The sequence below is a fragment of the Nomia melanderi genome, chromosome 3 (genome assembly GCF_051020985.1).
Source record: "Nomia melanderi isolate GNS246 chromosome 3, iyNomMela1, whole genome shotgun sequence".
Lineage (NCBI taxonomy): Eukaryota > Metazoa > Arthropoda > Insecta > Hymenoptera > Halictidae > Nomia > Nomia melanderi.
Genome location: NC_135001.1, coordinates 12,603,644 through 12,628,321, shown reverse-complemented (window position 1 = coordinate 12,628,321; position 24,678 = coordinate 12,603,644). Strand labels below are relative to the sequence as shown.

The window sequence follows — 24,678 nt, the reverse complement described above, 5'->3', positions numbered from 1 at the left end:
TAATATTAAATTTCAAATTTCATGACTGTGCTGTATCAAAATAAGTGGCGACTGAGAGGCACCTATATAGTGCGAAGGGTTTGGAAAAATTGTCGTCCGATAAAGGCTAATCGATTTCCGCTGGACCAGGAGTCGATTATTCTGCAAACAGATGCGATCGAACCGAAGGAGGTTCAGTGACTTCCCTCGAAAAAGGGGAGAGGGCACGGAGGAAAGTTACTAGGATCGGAACCGAAAATATCTCCGCGGCGAATGACATTCCTGGATATATTATCTTCTTTAAATGGTAGTGCAACCGATGACGTGGTCGTCGTGTTCAACCGGTTTCGGAAGCAAAGAAAAGAGTTCAGGGAACAATGCCGGAGAAATCGTTTCTTTCGTTTCGTTTGATGCCCATACACGGCTTAACCGCGGCTTCTTCGAGTTCTATGGGAATCGGATTATTGTTTCCCACCTTGACAAATGAAATTTCGTTTTTCTTCATTTTCGTCGAGAAAATTCATGGTTTCGATAATGAACTTAACTTTTAACTCATTTCACCCCAACGCTTCCATTTGGGACATTGCACTTTTCCGTAAATAGATGCCAAATTTTGTACAACAATAAAATCTTACTTGGTAATACTATTTTTACACACTGTCCACTCCTTATTATTCCCGTTATCCCGAACATCCCGATGTCAATGTTTATTTCGCAATAAAAAGAGGCGGATGCGTCACGTCTTCAGCAATACGTTGAATTTCGATTTATGTAAAAATTTGGTCCTTAGTGAGTTAACCGAGAAATTTTCGATGGACACATTTTCAAATTGATTTTCGTACGAAAGTGCTTACTTAATTTATTACCTTTGTTTTACCTCCTAAAATTAGTTAATCAAAGTTTTCAAAGATAATCGAAGGAAACTTCTTTTCCCTTATTCTACCAATATTCGAAATAATAACGTAACAAACCAGACGCGTATTAGTTTTTTCATTAAATGGAATTATGAGTCTTGTGAAAGTATTTAACTTATATTGCAAATAAATCAATATTGCGAATAATTTTGCATCTTATTCAATTCTTAGCGGCAACATTTTTTTGTCTGATTCAACCTTTTTAGAATTATCAATAGTTTTCCTTACTATTCTAGGAAATGAATAGATCATCAACCGGAAGTTTTAAATTTCTTATTCCTCTTTATTGTAGGTATTTTATATATTTTATTTTTAAAATATCTTTCAATCGCGTATCTCACCGCGTTTGTTTCTCATTTGAAAAACAACGTTGAAAATGCAACGTACACGTCGTCGCGCGTAGATCCTGTTATATACAGGATGAAATGTAACACACTTTTCTGGAACTCGCCGGCGCCATTTTCCCTCCGCTACCTCTCTCTAGCAAACCATATTTTTCGCTCATAACTGTGCTACGAGAAAATGGCTCGTCCTTCCAAAAAGATGGCGAACGAGTATAGGGAACCATGGTTCCGCAGACATTTCAATCTCATTCCATCTTAGTTGCGATTCGGGCATCATGTTTGTTACGTCTCGCGCACACATTCGTGAACGAAACGTACAACAAATGGTAACGGCCTTTCTATCCCTTCCCACTTATTTATGCAAAAATATTGCATGCGTGTGTGTGTGACAATATATAAATGTTAAATATACTAAAGCATATTATTGCATTCATGTCGAAACTTATTAAAATATGGAAGGACGAATGACAGCAGTCATTAAATGCAAATTCTGAAACGTTAAAATTTTGAAATTTCAATTGGCAAATTATTAATTTAATATTCCACATTAATAACGTTAATTTGATTAATCCATTGAATCGATATTAAAAACTATAAACTGGTTCATTTTAGTATTTCAAAACGAATATGAACTTATCCGAGAAAATCTGCCACCGTACAGAATACCTGTTCATGTACTGTATCAACGAGATTTAACATTCTAATGGTAACATTTACTTACTTACTTGAGTCAAGTTCCTTGATTACATCCAACGACCGCCGAGATTCTTATTACAACTTGAACAAATATTTGCATTCGTTAACCAACGAACTCCGTAGAAGAGTTTCTTTCCCCGATTACTCGAGTGACTTTTATTCCATGTAAATTATGAATCAACCCCGAACAGGAAACCTCTCTCCGTCCACCGAATTCAATGGAATTCCTAAAGATAGCAGCTCCGTGTGCGAATCCCGTGGCCGAGACAGTCGTTTAGTCTTCCGCGAAGATTGCAGCGTTTCGGTTTCATAACTCAGCATGTCCTCGTGAATCTCCGCGTGCCCACCTGCTGAGAATTTCTTTCCCCTGAAATAACAGATTTCAACAGTTTATTGGCTCGCGCAGAAAGGAAAATATGTTGCTTCTTGTTTTTATTTTCATTCGAAATATACATTTCCGCGGCAAGCTTTCCGCACGTTTTCTCTTTTTCCTCGAAACGAGCATGGATATTCACGGGAAAGTTCATACGCGCTCTCGTTTTCATTTGAATGGGACATTCTGAAAGGCGAGATTTTTTTACATCTTAATTGACCCCTTGTTTGGTAACATCGTGACATGTTTATGATGAAGATTTCAAACAGGAATTAGCAAATTTAAACTTTAACTTTTTAATTTCTGAATTTTGTTTGAAAAGAAATATGCGTACAAGAAATTCTTGTGATTATGTGTATAATTATATAGAAAGGATTATATAAATACATACAGAAGTTGAAAAGCCTGAATCGTTTAAATCAAATATTATTTTACTGTTATCAATTACTTATCTTTTGGAATAAAGATGGAGCATGCAATTCTATTTTTTTAGTAAATTATTATATATGTAGGATAGATGCGGATTTCCACGTATATTACAAGGATGTGTGTATGTGAAAGCCGTTGGCGGGAAATTGGGCGATTAGTCGCGTCATAGTGGCGCAACGAAGTAATAAACCATTTTAAAATCCTCCTGAGGTATTTCTCTCCTTACACAGAATTAATTATCGTATGATTCTAAATTAATCGTAATTGAAAATTAATTGATATTAATATTCAATTGTCAATCAGTTTAATTCAGTAATGCATACAATTAATTGATATTAATCTTAAATTAACTTATTAGTTCTATTATATTATCAAAGATATTATTATAGATAGATATTTTTCTTACTCGTTGCGAGATATACTGATAAATATAGGTTGAGATATACGATTTTTAGCTTTTTATCGTTTCGTTCGTACTTAAACCGAATACTGATGTTACCCTTTGCGTTTTTCTGTTTCAGCAAAATTATCTCATGAACTTCGGATACTTGCCCCAAACGGATTTAGAAACAGGGAACCTTAGGACGGACGATCAGCTCAGGGACGCCATTAAAAATTTACAGGTGAGCGAAGCATTTCACGGAATAGTTTTCGACAACGAAAGATCGACACCGAAACGTGTGTCGAATTCAAGATACGACCGTTCGGCTGTTGTAAATTAAATGTGGAAGGAATACGTTTTATATACCCGCCGAAAATGCGGGGAGAATACTGTATTTTATGTCGCACTCGCGTTCTCGACATTCATTTTTCTATCCGCGTATGATTCACGTTTACTGCTAGCTAATATTTCTTTTCTTTATCAAGACAACTAATAAATCCTTAAAAATATTAAGTAACTCCAACGAATTTCGAATTCTTTCAAGTAACTTTTTGTAACGTTCATTTAACATCTGAAGTCATTAGTGACGTTTAACGTTTAACAATCTACGGTTCTGCGTACAATGTGACGAAATTTTCGAAAATGAAATGAATAAACGACTTTTCAGTTGATCAAAGCACATAGACATTTCAAAGCATAAATTTCGAATTGTTTGCAAACCCAAATTTCACACTAAATTACATACACATCATTCGTGTTTACTGATTCCTCCAAAGATTCTCTCATTTAAAACGCGCCATAATAAACGCACTAAACGTTCGTATCCATAGCACAGAGGGAATCGGATCGTTTAGATCAAACGTCGAATAATCCATTCTCCCGTGAAATGGCTAAATTGTGATCCCTGGTAAAAAGAAAAAAGAAAAATGAGTTAGAGAGAGAGAGAGAGAGATGAAGTGAGCGCGAGGGGGACGAGAGGGGTGGATAAACGGAGAGAACGCGGCGTTGCGTCGAACACGAGATTAGACTACCGAAAACGTTTGAATGCGACTCTGCCGTTGAGTTTCCATTTCGTTTGAATGATCCTTTTTGATCGATCCATCGGGACAATGTAACTTTGACCGGGGCGGGGGGAGAAAGAGAGGAATAAAAATGACGGGAACGCCGGAAAAACGAGCGCAAATACACAATTGGGAAAAAAGGGCGACGCATCGCTCGTTCCCCGTGAATTTACATGAAAATGGAGCTCGTTAGCAGGAACCGTGCGTAGACGGCCGCATGCAACGACAGTAATACTTTCTCTAATCTTTCCGACGAATTGGATGTGCATCAAAATGGAAATCCCGTAATCTTCTTCTCGCGTGTCCAGAGAGTGTCTGTCCCTCAGTAATGTACAGTGTGAGGCGAAAGTAAGTGGACATCTCTGAATTTTCATTCGCATTTTAAGACGCGTTTTTGTATTAACTCTAGTGTGTCGTAAATCTATTTAAAATTTATTTTTATCTAATCGTACCATAAATAATGCATTCCTTAATACTTCTTTTATTTTTAACCCTTTGCGAACGAAGGTTTTCCGAAGTATTTGAAACCTTCAGCAGAGGAAGCTAAATAATAAGTTGAACTCTTAACCAGTTGGAGTTTGACGAGTATATACGTCGTCTTAAAGCTTAAAATGATACTAATTCTTTCAACGATGAATTCTTTATTTTTTTTTCAGATAAACATGTAATTCTTTTTTGCTTTGCTTTGGTTTTCCATGAAAATGTACCTTAGATACGTTCGTCCTGTTTTCAACGAGTACACACTTCATTTTTCAATTTTGACGTGAGATTTTTCAAACTAAATTCCACAATTAGATTAATTACTGGGGAAAAAGAAACTACGTAATGAGCTTTGAGTATTTAAATAATTAAATTAGTAATTTCTAATTCTGGATTTTAGATATGAAACTTTGATGTCACTAGTATGACGACATCCACCCTCAAAGAGTTAAATATTAGGGTAAACAAAATTATTTTCCAGTTTAACGTACATTCATTTTCAAATCTTTTCCTCGGTCATTTTCATTTTTAAAATTAAACCAATTAAGATTGTGTCCCAATACGCATGTGTGTATTACATCCCAAAATATATATTCTTATACTGAATGAATACGAATTCTCAGATTACAGTGGTGGCAACTTATTTAAATTTATTTAATGGAAATTTATTTATTTCATAGGGATAAACAAGGAAACTTGGTAATCCGATTTCTCTCTATCCCTTCTCCTCCATCGTCGGCTTAATTTCATTCAAAGGCACTTTGATCCTCTTATTCGACTATATACTCTTCTACTTTAAAATTGAAAACAGTGATCAATATAAGCAAAGAACTAATTGAAATGAATAATCATTAAAGGGAAGAAAAAAAAGAAGAAATTCTAACGTGAATTAGAGAATGTGTTTTGTGATTATATATATTATTTCTTGTTATTAGAAATTTGGAGGTATTCCCGTGAGCGGTATCATCGACGAAGCAACGACCAAATTAATGAAACTTCCACGGTGTGGACTTCCGGATGAACCGGATCCTAGGTACACGAGGATGAGGCACAAACGTTACACGATCCACGGGCAACAGTGGCCGCATCGGAATCTGACGTGGAGGTATTTGAGTGGTTCTTTGATACATTATCGTTTTATACAGGGTGTTTCAATAAAAGCAATAATACACGTAATAATTTAATTGAAATGCAATACAAATATTAAGTAAAAAGATAATAGGATATTAGGTAAAAATAGAAAAGTCTTTCCGTTTTTATTATACAACTTCGCATGAAAATAAAAATAATAATGAAATTAACAAATTAAGGAAGATAAAAAAGATAAACATATCTAATTAATAGTATAACCTTCGTCATTTTCAATGGACCTTTTCCATTTTTCAACTAGCTTTCCAATTTCTTCTTTGTACCAACGTTTTGGCTTAGATTCGAAATATTGAAGTTCAACGGTTCAAAACGCGAAAAGACTTTTCTGTATCCCTAGTAGTACACAGGTAATTAGTTCAAATACACAGCGGTGTATATGTTAACACTGTCTATCTTTCGAACACCTGTTAAATTAATCAAATGGTTCTTAAAACGTAACAGCCCTATCCTTATTTACGAAGCATTCAAATCGAATGCAGAATAAAAGAGACTAACAAGTACACACGGACGGTAAGACAATAGCGAGGACAGGAAGCAAATCGTGATATTGCTTCTGCTTATAAATGCAATCGCTGGTAGAAACAAATGTCTGTGAAGTTAAGATTCGAAGATAACGTGCACGCACTTGTCAGATTTTTCAATTTACTTTTCTTGAAAATGAAGCTTCCGTTTAAAGAAATGGTGTTGTTTCCTTTGCATATATCTTTACACGCTGAATTGCCCATTTATTAGCTGAACACTCGCAACAATACTAACATTACGAAACATTGTTTTCTCAACTGTCCTGAAGCTACAATTCAATCTCAATTTTTCAGCAATTTTCTCCAAACAAAAGCAAAAAGGAGCAAATCTCCAAAATATTTTCTCCCTATCAGCCCCGTATACATACCCGAAATTTTTACATCGAAATAGAGGATTCTTCCCTATCTTAATAACTACTACTTACTTTGCTCTAACTACGTTACCGGTCTCAAACGTGTTAAGATGAAACGAAACAAGTGAAAAATCACGCTTTCATTTCAATAACCACATTACCTGCAACGTAAGGTAACAGAGCCTAAAACTCTCCATTCTACACAAGCGAACCCTACAAAATCAAAGGAAAAAAGGAAAGTCCGTCTGCGAAATTGTTTGCTCGTTATGCTCCCCCGTAACGAACTTTCGTCGACACTGGGGGCAGAGGGTGGGAGACCGATGCGACTTAAACGAGAACACGTAGACGGTACGTGCATTCATCGGCGAAAGAGGGAAAGGTCTGGCGTCAGCGGGATCCATTCCAAACTGATAATACAGGGTGTTAAGCGGTCGGCGCGTTACCTGTTCCTCGGAGCAGGACAGTCGTCTACGTTTTCTAATTGGCAGTCGCTGCGTGAAGAGACAAGCCCCGATGGTAGAAAATTCTGTGCAAACGTGGCGTTAACTGCACGGAAATGCCATTGACATTGTTGGTAGCCGGCCAATGGCGGATCGGCCGCTCGCGGGACCGTTTCGCTCGGCATTTGGACGTGTACCCCTTTCCAACAGGGATGATGCAGTTACCAGCTGCGACGCGGCCAGACGGCCATCCGTGAAAATCGCGCTGATTCGCGACGTGACCAGAAACCGCCGTCCTGCCCGGTTTGCGCATCCTCTAGCCTTTTGTCCTTTGTGCCCGATATGAAGCCTGCGGAAAGAGTTTAGCCGACTATTGGCTGCGACTGTGGAGTAGCTATCGATTGGGACGTTGTTGCGGATTCTCTTGGATCTTGGCAAAGAGTGCCGACGAATTTGGAACGGAACGCTCTTGGTTGATGGTTAGAGGACTGGGGGTAAAGTGTGCATTGGTTCATCTTGATTTTCGGCTGACGGTGTTTGAGTCTTTAACTCGGTCTTTAACCGCTTAATGTACTGCTCCGTGACAGATACGGGCTCGAAGAATTTACGTAGCACCCTGTTAAACTTTACTAGTTTATTTGAATTTAAGATTATCACTGATTTCTTCTATATAAATAAAAGGCTTTTGTTAGGGTAAATTGAATAGTAATAATTTTATATTGATAATCAAATGGAAACGTGAGTAATGGTTGACTTGCAATTCATATGTAACGTTGCACATCGAGAAAATTTTTGCATTAAAGGGTTAAAGGTTTCGCTTAATGAATCCTGTTGGTGACTGTTTCGGCGATGGTAACATTTTGTTGAATGCTACGTTGCAGTTCTTGTCTGGGTGTTCTGAAACGTGTGGCGAACTGGGGTCGATGATCTTTTGAATATTATAATTGTAGGCAAGATACGAAACTGGGGCAGTCATAAATACGCTGATAAAGAATATATTAAGTAGCTTGAAAGTAACTCTGACTTCATTGAATTAAATTTCATCGAACTATGTGTTATCTTTAAATCTTTTGGGTTAATTGAATGATCTACTATGCATAGTAAATTCTGAAATATGGGGAAACCATGTTTCTCGTTTGAACGAATACTTTGATCAAACAGAAAAATTAGTTTTGTCCTGTAAAAACTTTTTAGAAATGTTTCAGAAATGTTAGGTTCGTTAGAAAGTCTTGTAGACTTTTTTATGTAAAGACAAATTTCACTTTATTAAACTACGCATCGTTCATTCTGCTCCGACTACCTTCCGATATTAATTCACGTCATTTATTAGCGTACAATAAAACAAACTTCACATTGAAAGAAAAATTACAAGAGCTTTCGACCACCCCAATATTATTCGGTTTATTAATTCAAGAGCAGGCATCTTCACAGGGAAATATTCGCACTCGCAGCAACTGAAAGTGGCACGCGATAACACGAATGAATCTGTATATCCGATTAGACAAGAAAAAGGGCGATAGAAAAACTCAATTGAGGGGGAGTAACTCGGGCGCAATTAATTTAATTATCTCGGACCAGTCAGTATTACACGGATATAAGGAAAGTCAAGGCTACGGACCTTTTCAACGATGAAACGATTGAACAGAGGAAGAAGGGGCGATCCGATGAAAAGAGAGAAGCTGTGTTAAAAGAAATTCATCTGAAATTGTACGCTTATCGAAATCTGCAGCCGACGAGTAGAATTCCTTATTTTAAAACGAGTTTCATAGAGACTGAAATGCACAACATTCGATGTTAACCTAATTAACGAAATATTGCCATTTGAATAAAAAGAAGCAAAATAAATCGTATTAATATAATTATACGAACAAATGTATTAGCGAAGAAACAAATACTTTTTTGAGATCTCCTTTTTGTCTCTGATTAGTTCCTAATATTGTTAATTTATAAAAACAACAACTTTTGCATTTAATCGATTGTAGATGCATTCAACTGCAGTACTTCGATTTTTAATGTTTCATGTCATTACTATCTGAATTTCCATTTTTCACGTAGATCCAAACAATTCATAGAGCAAAAACTATTTAAGCTGTTTCTTTTAACAAATTTTTATTCAAAATGAAGAACTAAATACAAAGAAAATGAAAACGTTATTTAAGTTTCTAAAATACAGTTGGCACTAGAGATTGACACTTGATATCAATACGTATTGAGCAATTTTCTAACAACTTCATTCGATATTGAAACAAGAACCGAACAGCCAAATATACAGCAAGTAAATTGAAACTCGGTGGATAAGAATCATCGGCGGTCCATACATAATTCCTATTACTCACAGTAAAAAGAAAAAGAAAAAGTTTATAAATACTAGTAAACCCGATCAGTCCGTTCACATTGCATTCCTACTTCCAAGAAGGGAAAATAAAAAATCTCAACAGAAATTTCAATTTCATATTCACGCATCAACGATTCAGTAAAATTGAATATCGGCGGGAAAATTGAAGATCCGTCGATACTGTAGTTCCCTATAGCACTGCGTTAATTACCTATCGTCGGTATTTCAGTGATACCGATCACCCACGACCATGCTTTGTGGCGCCCCCTTCGCCTAACATCCCATGATCCCTTGGAGCCACCCCCGCCGAACAATTTAACGAACATTTAAATGTCCCTGCAGTCACCAACGTAATGTAAACCGGAAGTTGTCGGTTGTACACTCGAACATTTAGCTGAAAATTTAAATTAAAACAGTTTACACCGGCTTGGGACAAATAAATTCGTATATACGTTTCCGTCACGGTAATCGAGATGAGGGTGAGAGAGAGGGGACATGTTGGGTGGGGGATAAATAATATGGGGTTCGTTAGTATTTAGACGTTCTAATTAGCAAGCGCGAGGGGCGAGCCATCGTTCGCCTTAATTGCGCGCCTTAACGACCGGTCTCGCCCGCACGAGGTATGTCGCAGGAAAATTTCGCGGTAATTTCGCCGGGATGCTGAGCGGGATGATGGTCCTCGAGAATTTAAGGCCCTCCCGGCACGGCAACGGGAATGAGAAGAGTTAATCAAGCTCTGTCAATAAAATAACGCAGTGAAATGATTAGTCTCTCGTCGGGTACATCTGCAAACGTTGTCGCGATCGATAGAAAGAAACGCTGGAGAATGTGTGAGTTGTTTACACTGGAGAAACCGACGCCATTTTTGTTTTTACATCTTTTTAATCTAGCGCTGTATACTTGGCACTCAACTTTTTACGCTTCATGTTGATTCATTTGATAATTAATAGTAGTAATTTAGTTAACGTTACTACATAATTAATGAAAGAAACGCTGGGTAATGTGTGCACTGTCTAGGTACGTTGGTGAAAACGATACCGTGTAAAAAGTTGGTTTTTCTTTTTCTTTCGGTGCTGTAACTGGGTACTTCACTTTCCTTGTTTGATGTTAAATTCATTCGATAATTGCTTTTAATGATAAGGAATGATCAAATTTTTTCTAGAGGTTTAGTATTTGTTGTAAATAATTGATTTTAGAAGCCGATGTGATTAGCTCCATGCCCTTAATTAAATTGCCGAAATAATGCGATTTAAGTGCATGACGCTTGTAACTACATAGATACGGATTTGATGCATTTATGTATCTATATAGGTATATGTGGTTTTCTGACTAATCCATACTAACTTTGTATATTGTATTAATTTTCTTTTTACCCCTATCTTTTTACTCATCAAATCTATTAATCTCTTTAGTTTTGCCACAGGCATAACAATAATAACGTTTATCCCAAGCATATATTGTTTTTATACATTTGATACATAACTCACGCGAAACATGTTAAATGTGTCCAACATTCCATTTCTTCCTATTCTAATCCACAATAATCCTTCAAAACGTTGATAAATATTATCTCAAGTTCCCCTTCTTCCCAAAAGGCCACTAAAAAACACATTTAAAACGTTCACGAACAGACTTCATTCTATTAACCCTTCGAACGCTATGAATTTTTAACGCGATCTTTTTTTATTTCACACATACCGTGATGACAGTAATAAGTGTATGACATTAATATACACATACAACTTAATTACGCCTCGCACGACTGAACATAGTTCATTGATCTTCGGATGGCAAGCTAAGCAGAAGAATATTCCGTCCACACAGAACGTTTCGACAGAGATATTTAGCACTCAAAGAGTTAAACCAACCTCCAAATTCTTCACTAAAACATCTTCGTTTGATTCGACAATTTTCTATATTTCATCGCATTTGTCGACAACTTTCTTTCATAAATCACAACAGAAACTCCCTATTAAATAGAAGAACAACGAGACTCTTCAACCACTCCATTTCCCAACCGAACAATGCGATACGACAAGAAAAATCCGTATTACAAATGGGTGCTCGAAATCGTCGTTGAACTCGCGAACAAGAAAGAAAAGAGAGAGAGAGCAGCGTGTGCGTGACCGAAAAACCGGGGCAATGAGGTTGTCACCGTAAAACGGGTTACCGCTAATTTTGAAATACTGCGGGGGAATGGAGAGTAGAAAGGAAAAAAAAGAAGTTCGAGCATCGTTCAGTGAGAAGTGGAGGAGGGCCGGCTCGTTCCAGGAGACGCGAAAGAATCACGCGCGGCCCACCCCCGTGCCACGGAGTTTTCCCCAGTTCCTTTTGCGAGGGCCGAGATCACGGCCGAAGTGCGATCCTAAATATTAACTCGCGAAAGTAATCTCTGCCGGTAATTTAGGTCAGTGTCTTTTAAGTTTTCCGTGGCGGTTCGTTCGACCCGTGTACATATGTATGCATTATATCCGCGTTCTGCGACGGACGAGATGCCTCCAATGAAAAATGGATGACGCGGAACGCCCTCAAGAATAATATATACCGAGGAAACATCGGGACGCGAAACTGTGACGATAAGACGGGAGAAACTGGTAGACGAGCTGGATTTATTATTCTTTTTAATGCAATACTTTGTAACTCTGCGAGGTCCAATCGTTAACATGATATAGAGTATAGCAGTAGTAGCATCATAATAGTAGTATGGTAGCGTTTAAGTAATCATTTATTTGTTATCAGTAGAGCGCGGATCTTTGTGGACATTCAGATTTTTGAGAATGTAACTCGACAGAATTATGATAGAAAATGGTGTTTCTAATGGACATTATGAAAAGCGCTACACTTTGGATATTTTTTTATATGTTCCTTCAAATTCGCAGTCTATTTATTATGGGTCTCTTAGATTTTTAGTACTGAGTTGAATTCGTGGATTTTGAAGTTTAATTTGATAGTTCGTCGGCTTCCTTTGTATTTTTGAATTTGTGTATTTGGGCTGGGAGATATGGTGAACATCAATTTTAAGAAGCTGTACGCTATACTGTTATATGATATTAAAATCGGAAATTATTTTACATAAAAGGCATCAACATCATCACGATTCAAGCTGATGCGATCTCGTAAAACATCCAGGCTGATACATTTCGTTACACTGGTTTCTCGATTATTAATTGCAAAACGAAAAGAGTGAACGAGACGGCGACAACGAAAATTTCTGATTTAGGAGACGATTTCGCGTGAAAATTGGAAACTAATTGATAGAGTGCCACCTTGATGGCATCGCGATACGATTATTGCGAAATGAATACTGACAATTACGTTAACATTTAATGTGTCCATTAACTTAACGAGGCAATCGTCGATCGCCGCAGCGACGAAGAAACTCAATCAGGAATCCCTGTTTCTTTGATCGTGGCGTCGGCGTGTCATAGGAATCGATAGAATTATCGAATTAAGCCATCGGCGTGTACGAACAAGTTTAATTAATCGAGAGATTTAAACATTTTTCCATCAAATCCCGTTCTAAGTAAATAAGAATATTTTTATTTTTTTCTTATTTCTAACTTTTCAAATATCTTTAAATATGACATAATTTTTGACCAAATTTCCAAATTTTCAAACTTCCAAATTCTCAAATTTTTTAAAAATAAAGTTATAATAATTTCACAAAATTATATTTTTTTATCTATTGAAAATTTATTAAGTAATTGGACAAAATAGGCACACTTTAATGAAGTACCATTTAACAAAGTGAAATTTATCTTCAATCTTCTTTAAAAAAAATACTGGCTTACGATTTAAATCTAGCGCCGCTACTGGTACTTTATTGTCAATGAATGTAATATTGAATATAACCGAATTTACTTACATTACAACCCACTGAATATTTAAATACTTCGGACACTTTAGACAAGTCTAAATTACAGGTATTTACATTGAGTGATGCCATTTTATTGGCCACCTCCTTGTGTAAGTGCAATAGAGTATGTCTTCCTGCGCCTTGCCTTGTTCGCAGTGGGGAAGGTTTCCATCGTTCGGGGATTCCTAGAAATCTGTCTGCGACGACTGACTCATTGTCTAGTCTACATGCAATGTCCTGTTACCAGAGAGTTACAATTTACAAGGGCTAGCAAATAATAAACCAGTGCTTAAGGACACCGGCTTTCGGACTGTTTGTTCCTCTCCTGCAATAATACAAGGTGTCACCTATCCGAACGTCAATCTAGAATAGCTAAATAATTCTGAATGGAAGATACTTGGCTTATTCATTTGTGCATTTTCAAGTGAAAATTTTAATGTACTAAGTTGATCAGAAAGTTCTCTTTTTCCTTTTTCAATATTTGCTATTATACAATTGCATACTTTCAAAAAATCGTCTTGATCTTCAAATCTTCGAAACTCTTTCATTCCATAGCACAAATATTACATGTCATTATTAATATCTATATTATTACAGTATATAATATAATACTAAATACTACATTATATTCAACTAATATTCTTCTAAGCATACATTTTATAAAAAATTATATTTATTTTATTTGTAATTAAAATTTTTAATCAATCAAATAATTGGTTACAAACTAAAGGTAAACAAGTTAGACAATAAACTTTTCTCAGTGGCAACAGAAACGGAAGAAAAGACAAAAATTAATGGACTGATTAATCGGATAATATAGGAATGGATATAAAGTTAAATGGACGAACGAAAACGCAGAATTTTCAATGAAATTTTTAAATTGATCGTTCGACCGGTCGTTTAGTGGTAACATAATACACCCCATTAACAATTCCAAAATGACCAAAACTCTTGCACATTATATTCAGCATTTCACGACAGTAATATTTATTAATTAAATCCTGAAGATGTCAACCCCGAGTTGTTCATTAGCGTCAGTCATAAAATGATGAGCTCGCGTCTCAGCGCTGTCGCAGTATTTTGCTGTATTCTAATGCCCAACTGAAGAATGCCGACAGCTTTATCCTTTTCGGAGAACGCATGTCCTCGAGAGACTAGGTCCTTGATAGAATGTTCAAATGATATCTGGCTCGACAAGTTCGAGAGAGGATCTTTAAATAAGCTCCTTTCCCATTGAGCGACTCGTTAGAAAAATAATCCATAGACCTGTGAAGGGTCAATCCTCTCGGAAAGGTAGCAGGAAATCGATAGGATATCGTGTCTCCTTATATCTCGTATCTTGCCTTCTTTTCCGGCATTGTCTGTCGTAAGACAGGACATGGTATCGATCCTGGTTCCCATTGGAATCCCAATGTCTTCGAGTACTTTGTAGCATGGTGCGCTCCATTCGATGGGACCTGCAGCAGTCGAGTGTACTCGAACTGATCATGGAGTTCTGCTTTTTTACTTGTCAAATTTCATCTTCATCGACGACTTTACAATAAAATGTTGTTATTGGACTATATTTTAGATGAAGTGTATTTACTGGAATTTTGTACTTTGAACTATAACATACTATATATTATATACGCTCCGCGACAGAATTATAAGACACCCTGTAAAATTGTACGTATTGGTACTGTAGGAAGGAATTTGCTTCTCCTGCTAGTGAATTGTTAATTCTTCTGGGAAGTATTGGGTTTACAGTTCTTCGAATATATGTACAATCATAGAAATACTTCTGATGACTCGCATCAAAACTATAAGACAGGCTACTTTTTATGGACAACCGAAATACAAATTTCGTTACTATCTTTTACTAATAATGTGTTCTAACACCTTTGCTTTTTACAACCTCTAACATTCTTTTGGAAAGAGATTTACATATTTTTTAATTATTTTCCGTTTAATAACCGTCTATTTCTCTTGTATACACGGCTTGAGGTCTTCAATGTTAGTTAAAATATCTTCGATGCAAACGTACAGCGATGCAAACTCAGAAATAAATAAATAGGGAATAAAACTCACAGGAAGGAAACAAAAATCGAGTACAAAGTAAGGCCTCATGGAAAATCTAGTCAATTTTCAAATGTTTGTCCTGCAGTGTATCCTGTCGCTTGATAACTCAAACAAACCGGAAGGCAGCGCAAGGTTGGCTGTGGTGTACAGTGAGTGCACCATGACAGCCAACCGACCGACGGGGTCTCCTTTGTTCAGAATCATGGAGATCACCGGTGGCACAATAGCGGCCAATCACATGTCTCGATCGAGAGACGCGATCCCGTGTCCTGGACACGAAACTACTTTGCACCAAGTCCTTCGGGTTGTCCTACCCCTCTAACCCAGACCGAACCGTCCCCTTTCCTACCACAGGACTCTTTGACTCGCGTCTCCTGTCGCTTAATTGCCAGAAACAATGGAATTATTGTGATGGGTCCGAGGATAAAAGGGACAGGGAGGGAAAGAGGAAGACAAAGAGAGGCAAAGGGAGACATAGAGAGCAAGTATATGTGCGTATGTGTGTGAAAAGAGAGAAGAGAAAATAAGAGAAGTGCAGAAGAAAAAAGAGGAAGGAATACACGAAAGAAACGAAAGTAAGAAAAATGAAGAGAAAAAAGAGGCAAAAGAGACAAAGGAAAGTAAAAGTAAAGGAAGGGGAAGAAAAGAAGTGAAAGTAAGAGGAATAAGGAAGAGTAAAACAGAAAAAAGAAAGAAGTGAAAGTAAGAGAATGAAAGAGAAAAGGAAAACAAGAGTGGACAAGAGGAGAAAAGAAAAATGAAAGGAACGAGAGAAAAGAGTAACAAAGAAGAGAAAGAAAAAGAGAAACAAGGAAAGAAGTTAGAACGGAACAGAAGAGAAGAAAAAAGAGAAACGTGAAAAGGAGGGAGAGGAAAGAGATAGTTGTCAATAAGGCAGAAAGGGAAAGAAGATGGGACCGATGGATCGATTTTTATTCGCGTTTCGCAACCCCTTGTCCAGAGGGTAGTATCAATGGTAGGTTCGTTGCACGTTGCGTAATGCTGTGATCACGTTTTGATCACTATTAGGCCGGGGAGAGCAAGTAACCCGCGGTAAACCCCCGTGGGATCAACTAACACCATTCGGTCCTTGTTATTTGTCATACCTTTTGTGTTGCACGTGCGAACCTCCGTTTCCGGTGTTCCGCATATATATTCGATTCCACTTGTGAACGAACATATTCTTAGAATTTTCGAACTTGTTAGCGAGAGATGACTTACAGATTTTCGTCAGTATATACAATTTTGGAATTTATAAAGCCCGTGAAAATTTTGTGAAGTATGATATAGTTTGTCCAAATAACTGGGCTGATGCGTGATTAATATAATGATGATACTTAAACAATTTTTATTGGAAAAAATCGGATGATTTTGAATATTGCATCGCCTGATACTTGTGCTACTCTCGAAATGAAGACCTTTCGAAGATTTCTAGGTCACCAATGATTTTTTAAATTAAATTGTATTCTTCTCTATAGCTTAATTGGTGTGTTTATTAATTTTCTTTTAGTCACCAGAAGTTTTCTTATCGGTAATAATTTATTGTAATTGAAGGTTCTATCGATGCTAAGGATTAATGCTAAAGCTACCCAGGAATTAGAGTGACTAATTTCCAATTTTTTATAAAAATTAGAATAATACGTTTCTTGAGACGCGAAAGGTCTGCCGGTCTTATATCTGTACAAATACACAAATTTCATTGAAAATCTTTCACAAACACGCCTAAGTAATTTAAAAACTTGCAAAATAAGAACTCTGAAGTTGGTCAATTTGACCCGTCCGGTAGTTTTAGTATCAAAAGTGCATTATACAAAGTGTCTATTTAAAGCATTTATAAAGTACACGGTTTTTCTGTCCCGTATTTCTTTGTTCGGATCCTCTAATTACCGAGAGTCGTTTCCGTCAATAACAATAACGTCAAAGACAAAAGTGCCCAGCGTGTTCGGAACAATATTTCTCGCTTCGTCCGGCCGACTTATCACTTTCTCGCTTTTCACTGGTTAGTCTCTTTCGCTATTACTCGCGTTGCCGTGACCGCGATCAATGTTACTTCTCGAAGAAGGACCAAGTTTTAGTAATATCCTCGGTTAATGAGAGAAAGAAAGAGAGGAGCAGAGAAAGAGATCGGTAGTTGTAGTAACAGGGCATATCCACATATATAGAAACTTACACACGAGGAAACGGTGTAACTCGAAAATGGATTGGTCCTAAGAGAATCTAAAAACATCCTCCAATTTACATAATTTTTTGGAAAATCGTTTCTCTGGTGATGTTTAAGAATTCGACATTTATCATTCTTATTATAGTATTTATCGCAATATAATAGAAAATGGTATGAACAAAGTCGCGTGTAATATTCTCCTAGCATATTAACTTTTCTATCGACATTGGCGTGTATTATAAATTTAATTCGAAGAGATTATAAAGAAGATAAATAGATAGAATGTGAATAATATAGATCTAAAATCAAAAATATCTGACATATAAATTAATATAAGTGTAAGCGAACACAACTCTTGTAATTTGTTTAAAAAAGAAAAGATACAAATACAGATTGGTCAATTTTACGCAATTCCCTAGCAAGTAGTCTAAGTGAGACGTTTCCTTCTGGGGGAAAAAAAACATCGCGCGTTAATTCGTGTCCCGTCGATAATGACGCTGTGATTAAATAAACATCAGCCCCAGCGAATCTCTCGATTTTTCCGCGGGTGGGGAAACGATGATCGAAATTTCAAGGCCGATTGAAATACCCAGAGATCCTTAATGCTTGGCACCGTTATCGCTTTACCGACCGTGGAAACGATTTCCGTGAAAACATCCCCCGTTCCAGGCGGTTCGCTGGGGGAGGGAAAAGGTGGAAAACGATTTCCGTTCGTGGGTCTTGGCACGGGAGGTCGAACTTTTCGGGTGAAAATAAGACACACAACCACCACTGCCAAGATAAACACGTTCAAAGATGGATGCTAGCCATCATACCTGCGCAGAAAGGGGGATCCATGAAACTCTCGTCGTGAAAGAAACTCCAAGTTTGTCTGATTGCTCGGCGCATCATTTTTTTTAATGCGCGCCCCGAGTGTTTACTTTGTACATTTTAATTTATAATGCATCGATTTCGAGGAAGACGTCCGCGGTAGAACGTCTCTGAAATAGCAGATCGTTTAAGCTTTATGCCGGACGTGCTGTCTCACGAACCTCTATATAAAATATCGTGAATTTTGAAACCAGTGAAATGTTCGTTATATAGTTGATACTACTGCTATATAGGGATATTTAAATAAGTAAATACACATAAAAACAATAAACTTGTCTATTAGTTGCTACAGACGAGAATATTTAATATTGATCGGTAGTTTTTCAAACTTCCATACTTAAAGGTTAAATTCACCTCCGTATTTAAAGATTAACGACGTTTAGTCAAATTGTGATTGGCCTGAAGAGATTTATGCTGATTTCGAAGAGACTTATTCTTTTCGCCGTTGGTTTCTATGAATTGGAGACTGAATGAAGTTTTGTTGATTTTATTAAAGTCTAGATGAGAACAAAACATCTTCAACATTTTTGTGTTCATCAAGAGGACCCCAAGTAGACTTAATTTCAATGAAACTCAACACAAATAAATAAACACCTTACTTACTTTGAGAATTCTTTTCTAATCTGATTTCAATATTCACAACATCCGAATAACAAGAATATGTCAAAACAATTGACAAACATTCCTACATCCCCAAAACGTCATACGCTAAAAAAACATTACTCCGAGTTCTCCAGAAAAAGAAAGCTTTTGTGAGATATACTTGGATTAATTAAATAATAATATTAACAATTAATAATATTTACTACATATACTACAATGATACTACTAATATTAACAATTAATTATAATTTACTAGAGTACAAAGTGTTAAATACCAATATTAAAAATGAATAATACTTAATAATATTACTAACATTGTAATATTATTATAATTCAATTAATCCAAGAACATTTTACAAAACCTGTTTTTCTCGAGACCTCAGAGATAGTACTATAGTTAGTTCACTATTATTCCGAGCCATGCAAATACCCAAGGAGCTTCGAAGAAACACCAGTATCAAACACAGTCCACTTCATCGCAATTTATCAACGACACGGAGGTTGACAGGCGACGTTCAATGGACAATTCGTTTTAATTTCTACAATTCTTTTCGTTTCCCGTTTACGAAAGGAAAATACAGTCAGGTCCGGGTTATAACCGAGCGTTTCGGGGCACATACATAACTTGTCTACGTCCGCGAAAGATACACGCGAATCTCCATCATTTGACTTTCCGAGAACGATGCTAGGACGCGATAAATTCCGCTCTTCCTTCCCTCTGTCGTGGCTTGTACCACGCGCGGGCCGAATGATTTATTAACTCCGTCCCTTGAGCCGTCGCGTCACAAAACCGAAAACGTTCCGCCGTTTCCGTATCGGACGAAACCGGCGTCGTTTCCACGCGAAGGCTTCCTTCCAGCTACGAACGCAATTAAAATGAAAATTGTTCGTTCGTTCAGCCGGATATCGCGATGTCGCTTTATCTGCGCGCGATGCGAATGGAAAGACCATCCGTGACAACAGACGGTACTGTTCTGATTCCGCGGAGCCAACAATTTGTCTCCGCGATGCTTGAAACGACTTTTTGTATTTTTATGACTCCACGGGACGCGATGCTATAGTGTTCACTTTATATTAGTGCTCAACGCTGGCTAATAATGTGGAATCTTTACCGTTATCGAGCAGAATCTTTTGATTAGATTACCCAGATACGGTTCTTCATTTTCCACGACCAGACAAATGACCGATTTTAAAATTTGATTTAAAATTCGACGCTTTCTTTCGTTAATTTAACTTTATATCAATTCCTGTATTGCCCGATTAATCGGTTTACAAATTTTTGTTTTTCCTTCTGTTTCTGTTTACAATAAAAAAACATTTTTCATCTATCTTGTTTACGTTTATTTTGTAAACAACTATTTGACTAGTTACAGTAAGAATAAGTACAAACAAACTACCGGTACGTTTAGTGTTAATTTAATTTTCTGACTGCCCGCGTCCTCAGTACATTACACAAGAAATATTAATGATATTATATCATTTGTGTTGTAAATATATGACATAAATATTTACATTTTTCGAGCGCAGCTTATTGTATTGTTCCCCAAAAAAATGATGTTCGTTTATTTAGATCTTGGGAAGCATGGATTTAAAAATAGACAATTAGGAACGTATTCATGTAATCGCATGAAAATCGACGTAAACATTTACTAAATAAAATAAAAATTCAATATGCCTCCAATTGAACCGTTCCGTGAACCTAGTGTTAAATTAACCTGGAAACCTCTATCGGAAGTCTCACTCGTCATTATAGGACAAGGGGTTCATGCAGAAACGAATCTAAACGCGAAGGGAACGTTTTCCTTTAAAACGAGAGCGTAAGATCGCGCATTCGGGAAAGGATAAAGCGAATCCAGAAGAATAACGATGGACCTTTAAAAAAAAGGAACTGCAATGGATTTAAGCGTCGCCTTAATTAATCTTACTTCATCCCACCTACTTTTCCTCTTGGCCGTCTCTTTGCTCTATTAAGAGGGCCGACCTACATCGCAACCTCGGGCGCAATTGCAACAGAGGCCTCGTTGTACGTGGCTACAGGGCCTCTTTCAAAACCTTCAACCTGCACCTGGCCTCGAGTGTCCTCGAACTAGGAACCGCGAACATAATGCACCTCGGTGTATCGCAGCACGCTGCAACACGTACACCTGTTCGCGGAGGACGTGTCGCGCGCCAGCCTCTTTCTTTTGCAATTATATTGCCGCTAGATGCGCACTTATCCTCGGTTACCTCAATGCTGAGCGAAAACCATTTGACTTTCTCCGTTTTTGTAAGCGAGCTTACGACCGATCATGGTAAACAATTTGTAGAACTTCTGTGACCACGCATCTGAATTTCTTCTGATTTAGGTAAAAGCGTTTTTTTGTCTCACGGAATTTAGACTTAGATACGACAAGTATATAAAATGCTGTTGTGGAGCTCTTAACGTAATGATTTTTAGAATTATTGAAATTTATCTGTTTCGTTTTTGAAGATCTATACGTCCGAATCTAGTTATTGTCGCAGGTTTATAGAAAATACGTGATTGTTTTGGAATTTTCGGTCTATGACTGCGCACGTTTGAAAAATATTTTCGTATCGGTTCATATCGTTTCAGTCACTGTAGATACAAATATCAATATTTTTTAACACTAGATCTACGGAACGAGTCAATTTGACACATATTGAATTTTATAAACATTATTTGATGAATGTTTGGATCAATATTGAGTGATGCAGTTATGCCAATATACAATATCCTAATAGTGTACAGTGCAGCTCTTACGTTAGTTTCATCTGTCGGCAAGCTAAAAGTGCACAGGGGCAAAGGCACTTTTCCACTCACGATGTTTGGGCCGCTACGGTTTTCGACGCAAGGTCACTATTGGCGCGAGATAATAACAAAAGACGGAAGCGAGATCGAATGCGACGGAGTAACACGGAATTATAGAGAATTTTCTTTTCTACAGTTACGTTTCATTTCGTCGTATTCGGTCTCGCTTCTGTCCTTTGTTATTGCCGCGCGCCGATAATGACCTTGCGTTGAAAGTGAGGCTGCCCGAGCATCGCGAGTGAAAAAGTCCTCTCGCTCCTATGTAAATACTTTTAGTTTGGTGGTCGATGGAACTAACGTGAAAGACGTATAGTACTTCTAAACTTGTAATTTCTAAGATACAAAAGAACAAATATCAATTTTTCTAAGAACGATAGAACACACTTTACAATGAATGTCCGTAAATCTAGTGTTAATGAAATATCTAATAAAAATAATTTAAGACACAAAAGAGAAATAAGTATCTCATTAAAAAGAAGCGATAGATAAAGTCATTTTTCTTCAATTGTCACCCTGATTTTACCAAACTCTAAAAAAACAAATATTCTATAATGAGTCAATGAATTGTTGAAAAAAATTGTGGAAAGAAACAAAGAAAACAATGCCTGATATAGTGTATTATGTTTCGATTCAAATGTACAACTTGGCAAATCGGCCTCCGGTCGTGCGCACCGACAGAAACACTCGTGGCCTAATGGAAAAGTTCTACAGCGCGTTGCTTGCTCAAGATTTTGTTTCGGCGAAGACAATTTCTCACAGAAGTTGTTCAAAATGAAATTCCTGCGGGACATAGCAGCAGCTATGTCATAAAGGGGATCTCTAAAAGGACTGCTCGAGAAGCCTCGCTCTTCTCACATCATCGAAAAATGCTGTCAAGGAGATTCCTTACGAAAAAGCTGCGACCCCAACTGCAACGTCTTCCATCCCACATTTTCCGGTTCGCGAAAAATCCGTTATGAAGTACCTTCTCCGGCAAATGCTGTGCCGATCTCGCTAAATCTTCGAGATCACGAATGTATTGATTCAGGGGAAACCGGATTGTCAAAGGAAAACCCTGTTTCCATCTTATTCCCGGCCCGGAATTCGAGAAATTGAGAAACGAAAGTCGGGTTCTCGCGTTCCCCAGGAAAATAAATAGGAATAATTCGATTCGACGGTTCGCTAAGTTCTCGTTTCCTCCAAGTTACGTTTTTCGTATGTTAACGACGACAAAAAATGTTCTAGGAATTCGTAAACTCGTGGCACCCGTTCAAGAAAAATGAAAATTGCGTAACGAGCAAAGACTCTGAAATTAGGATTTTCTACTGGAAGTTGATTCTTGGACAGTCGGTTTCCGAAATAGTGCTGAAACTAAGTAAAGACGATTCTACATAAAATAATAAATAGAAGATACGGAATAATATTGTTTCATGTCATTTAATTTTCTTGGAAATTATTAAGTTACTGAAGAGATGATGTTATTCAATATTTTTTGGAGTCATTTTTTTTTGTAGATTAACATCCTTTCTGGTAGTACAGTCATTTTGAAAATAACCTGTATTTCAGAGAGCGTGTTGACTGAACTTCTTTGTTACATATGTAGTTAATTATCACATTAATCGCCATTGTATCTCTTATTTGTATTTCCTTTTATACGATTAAATATTAATGTTAATATTAATATTTAATATTTAATACGATGAAATATTAATAATTTAATAACTATTACGTTAAACATAAAATCACATAATTCCGTTCGAATAAATTTATAAATTCAAATAGATTTATCTGTTTTCCTTCATTGACGATGCATCGACACAAGTTTGACTGTAAATTCTTTACAATGTATTATAACCTCTGTTTATACACGTTTTGTGCGTATCGAACATCGAGCGTGATCTCTCAATTAATTCGCTGTGAGAGAAATACCTGTCGTCGTTGTAAATTTATTTGCTGTCCACAAACAATTGAAATTTATTATTCGCTTAAATATGATCCGGGTAGAATTTCGATTCTGGACCATATAGAGGAACGTTCACAATAACATAAATATTCAATTTCCGTCTGCATTAAACAATCTAAAAAAACCTATTTTTTTAATTTCAAACAGTTTCGTAATTTAAAACTTATACTTATACGTCTTGATTAAGATAAATACTACCTAAATTGTAACGTTTCTTTTTAGTAACGTGTGTAATCTCTCGTATTCATTTTACTCGATAAATGTAAATATTCTTTCAATAAAGATATGAGAACTAAATTTCATGGTTGAAAAATATGGTTTTTCTAAAATAGTTACAAATTCACCATGCATATAATATATTTATCACACACGTAACTATTTCTTCATGTAACAAGGTTCAAAGTACAATTTCGTCTATTGAAACGTAATAAATATACAATATCATTAATTACTGTTACCATTTTGTCAAAAATATAACAACATATAGTAAAAATAAAAAAAAACGTACATACTCGAAATGAATTTCAATAGTTAGAGAAAGGGAGACGAGAAATAATAAATTGAAATCTATGCTTCTGCGTGTCGCGAATGGGGAAATGCATAAAACACGATGAAAATTTTAACAAAATATTTTCCGGTGACCGTGCACACAACACACGAAATTCCATCGATGTAACGTACTACAGCGATACTCCGTGAAGGCGGATGTCAGGGCGTGTAGTATTTCCTGACGATAACTAATCGGTCCAAAGCAATACGATAAACCAGCATCTCTATTAACTGTTTTTAGTTCACGTTTCCATATTCATTTTTACAATCGCAAACTGTCTCCAATAAACTCGAACCTCAATAATAGATGAGTATTATAAAACGAATTCTACTCTATACACGAATAATTATATTTTAACTAAAATGTTTATCAT

The 24,678-nt window shown here is 36.7% G+C and overlaps 1 protein-coding gene across 3 annotated transcripts in view; it reads left to right on the top strand.

The window, feature by feature from the left end:
- The window catches only part of Mmp2 (Matrix metalloproteinase 2), a 162,130-nt gene that overhangs the window by 48,595 nt on the left and 88,857 nt on the right, over positions 1–24,678 (top strand). For all 3 annotated transcript variants that reach the window (XM_076366363.1, XM_076366362.1, XM_031979151.2), the window contains 2 exons: positions 3,257–3,358; positions 5,594–5,763. In XM_076366363.1, the coding sequence (XP_076222478.1) occupies positions 3,257–3,358; positions 5,594–5,763 (272 nt within the window). The remainder of the gene's footprint in view (positions 1–3,256; positions 3,359–5,593; positions 5,764–24,678) is intronic.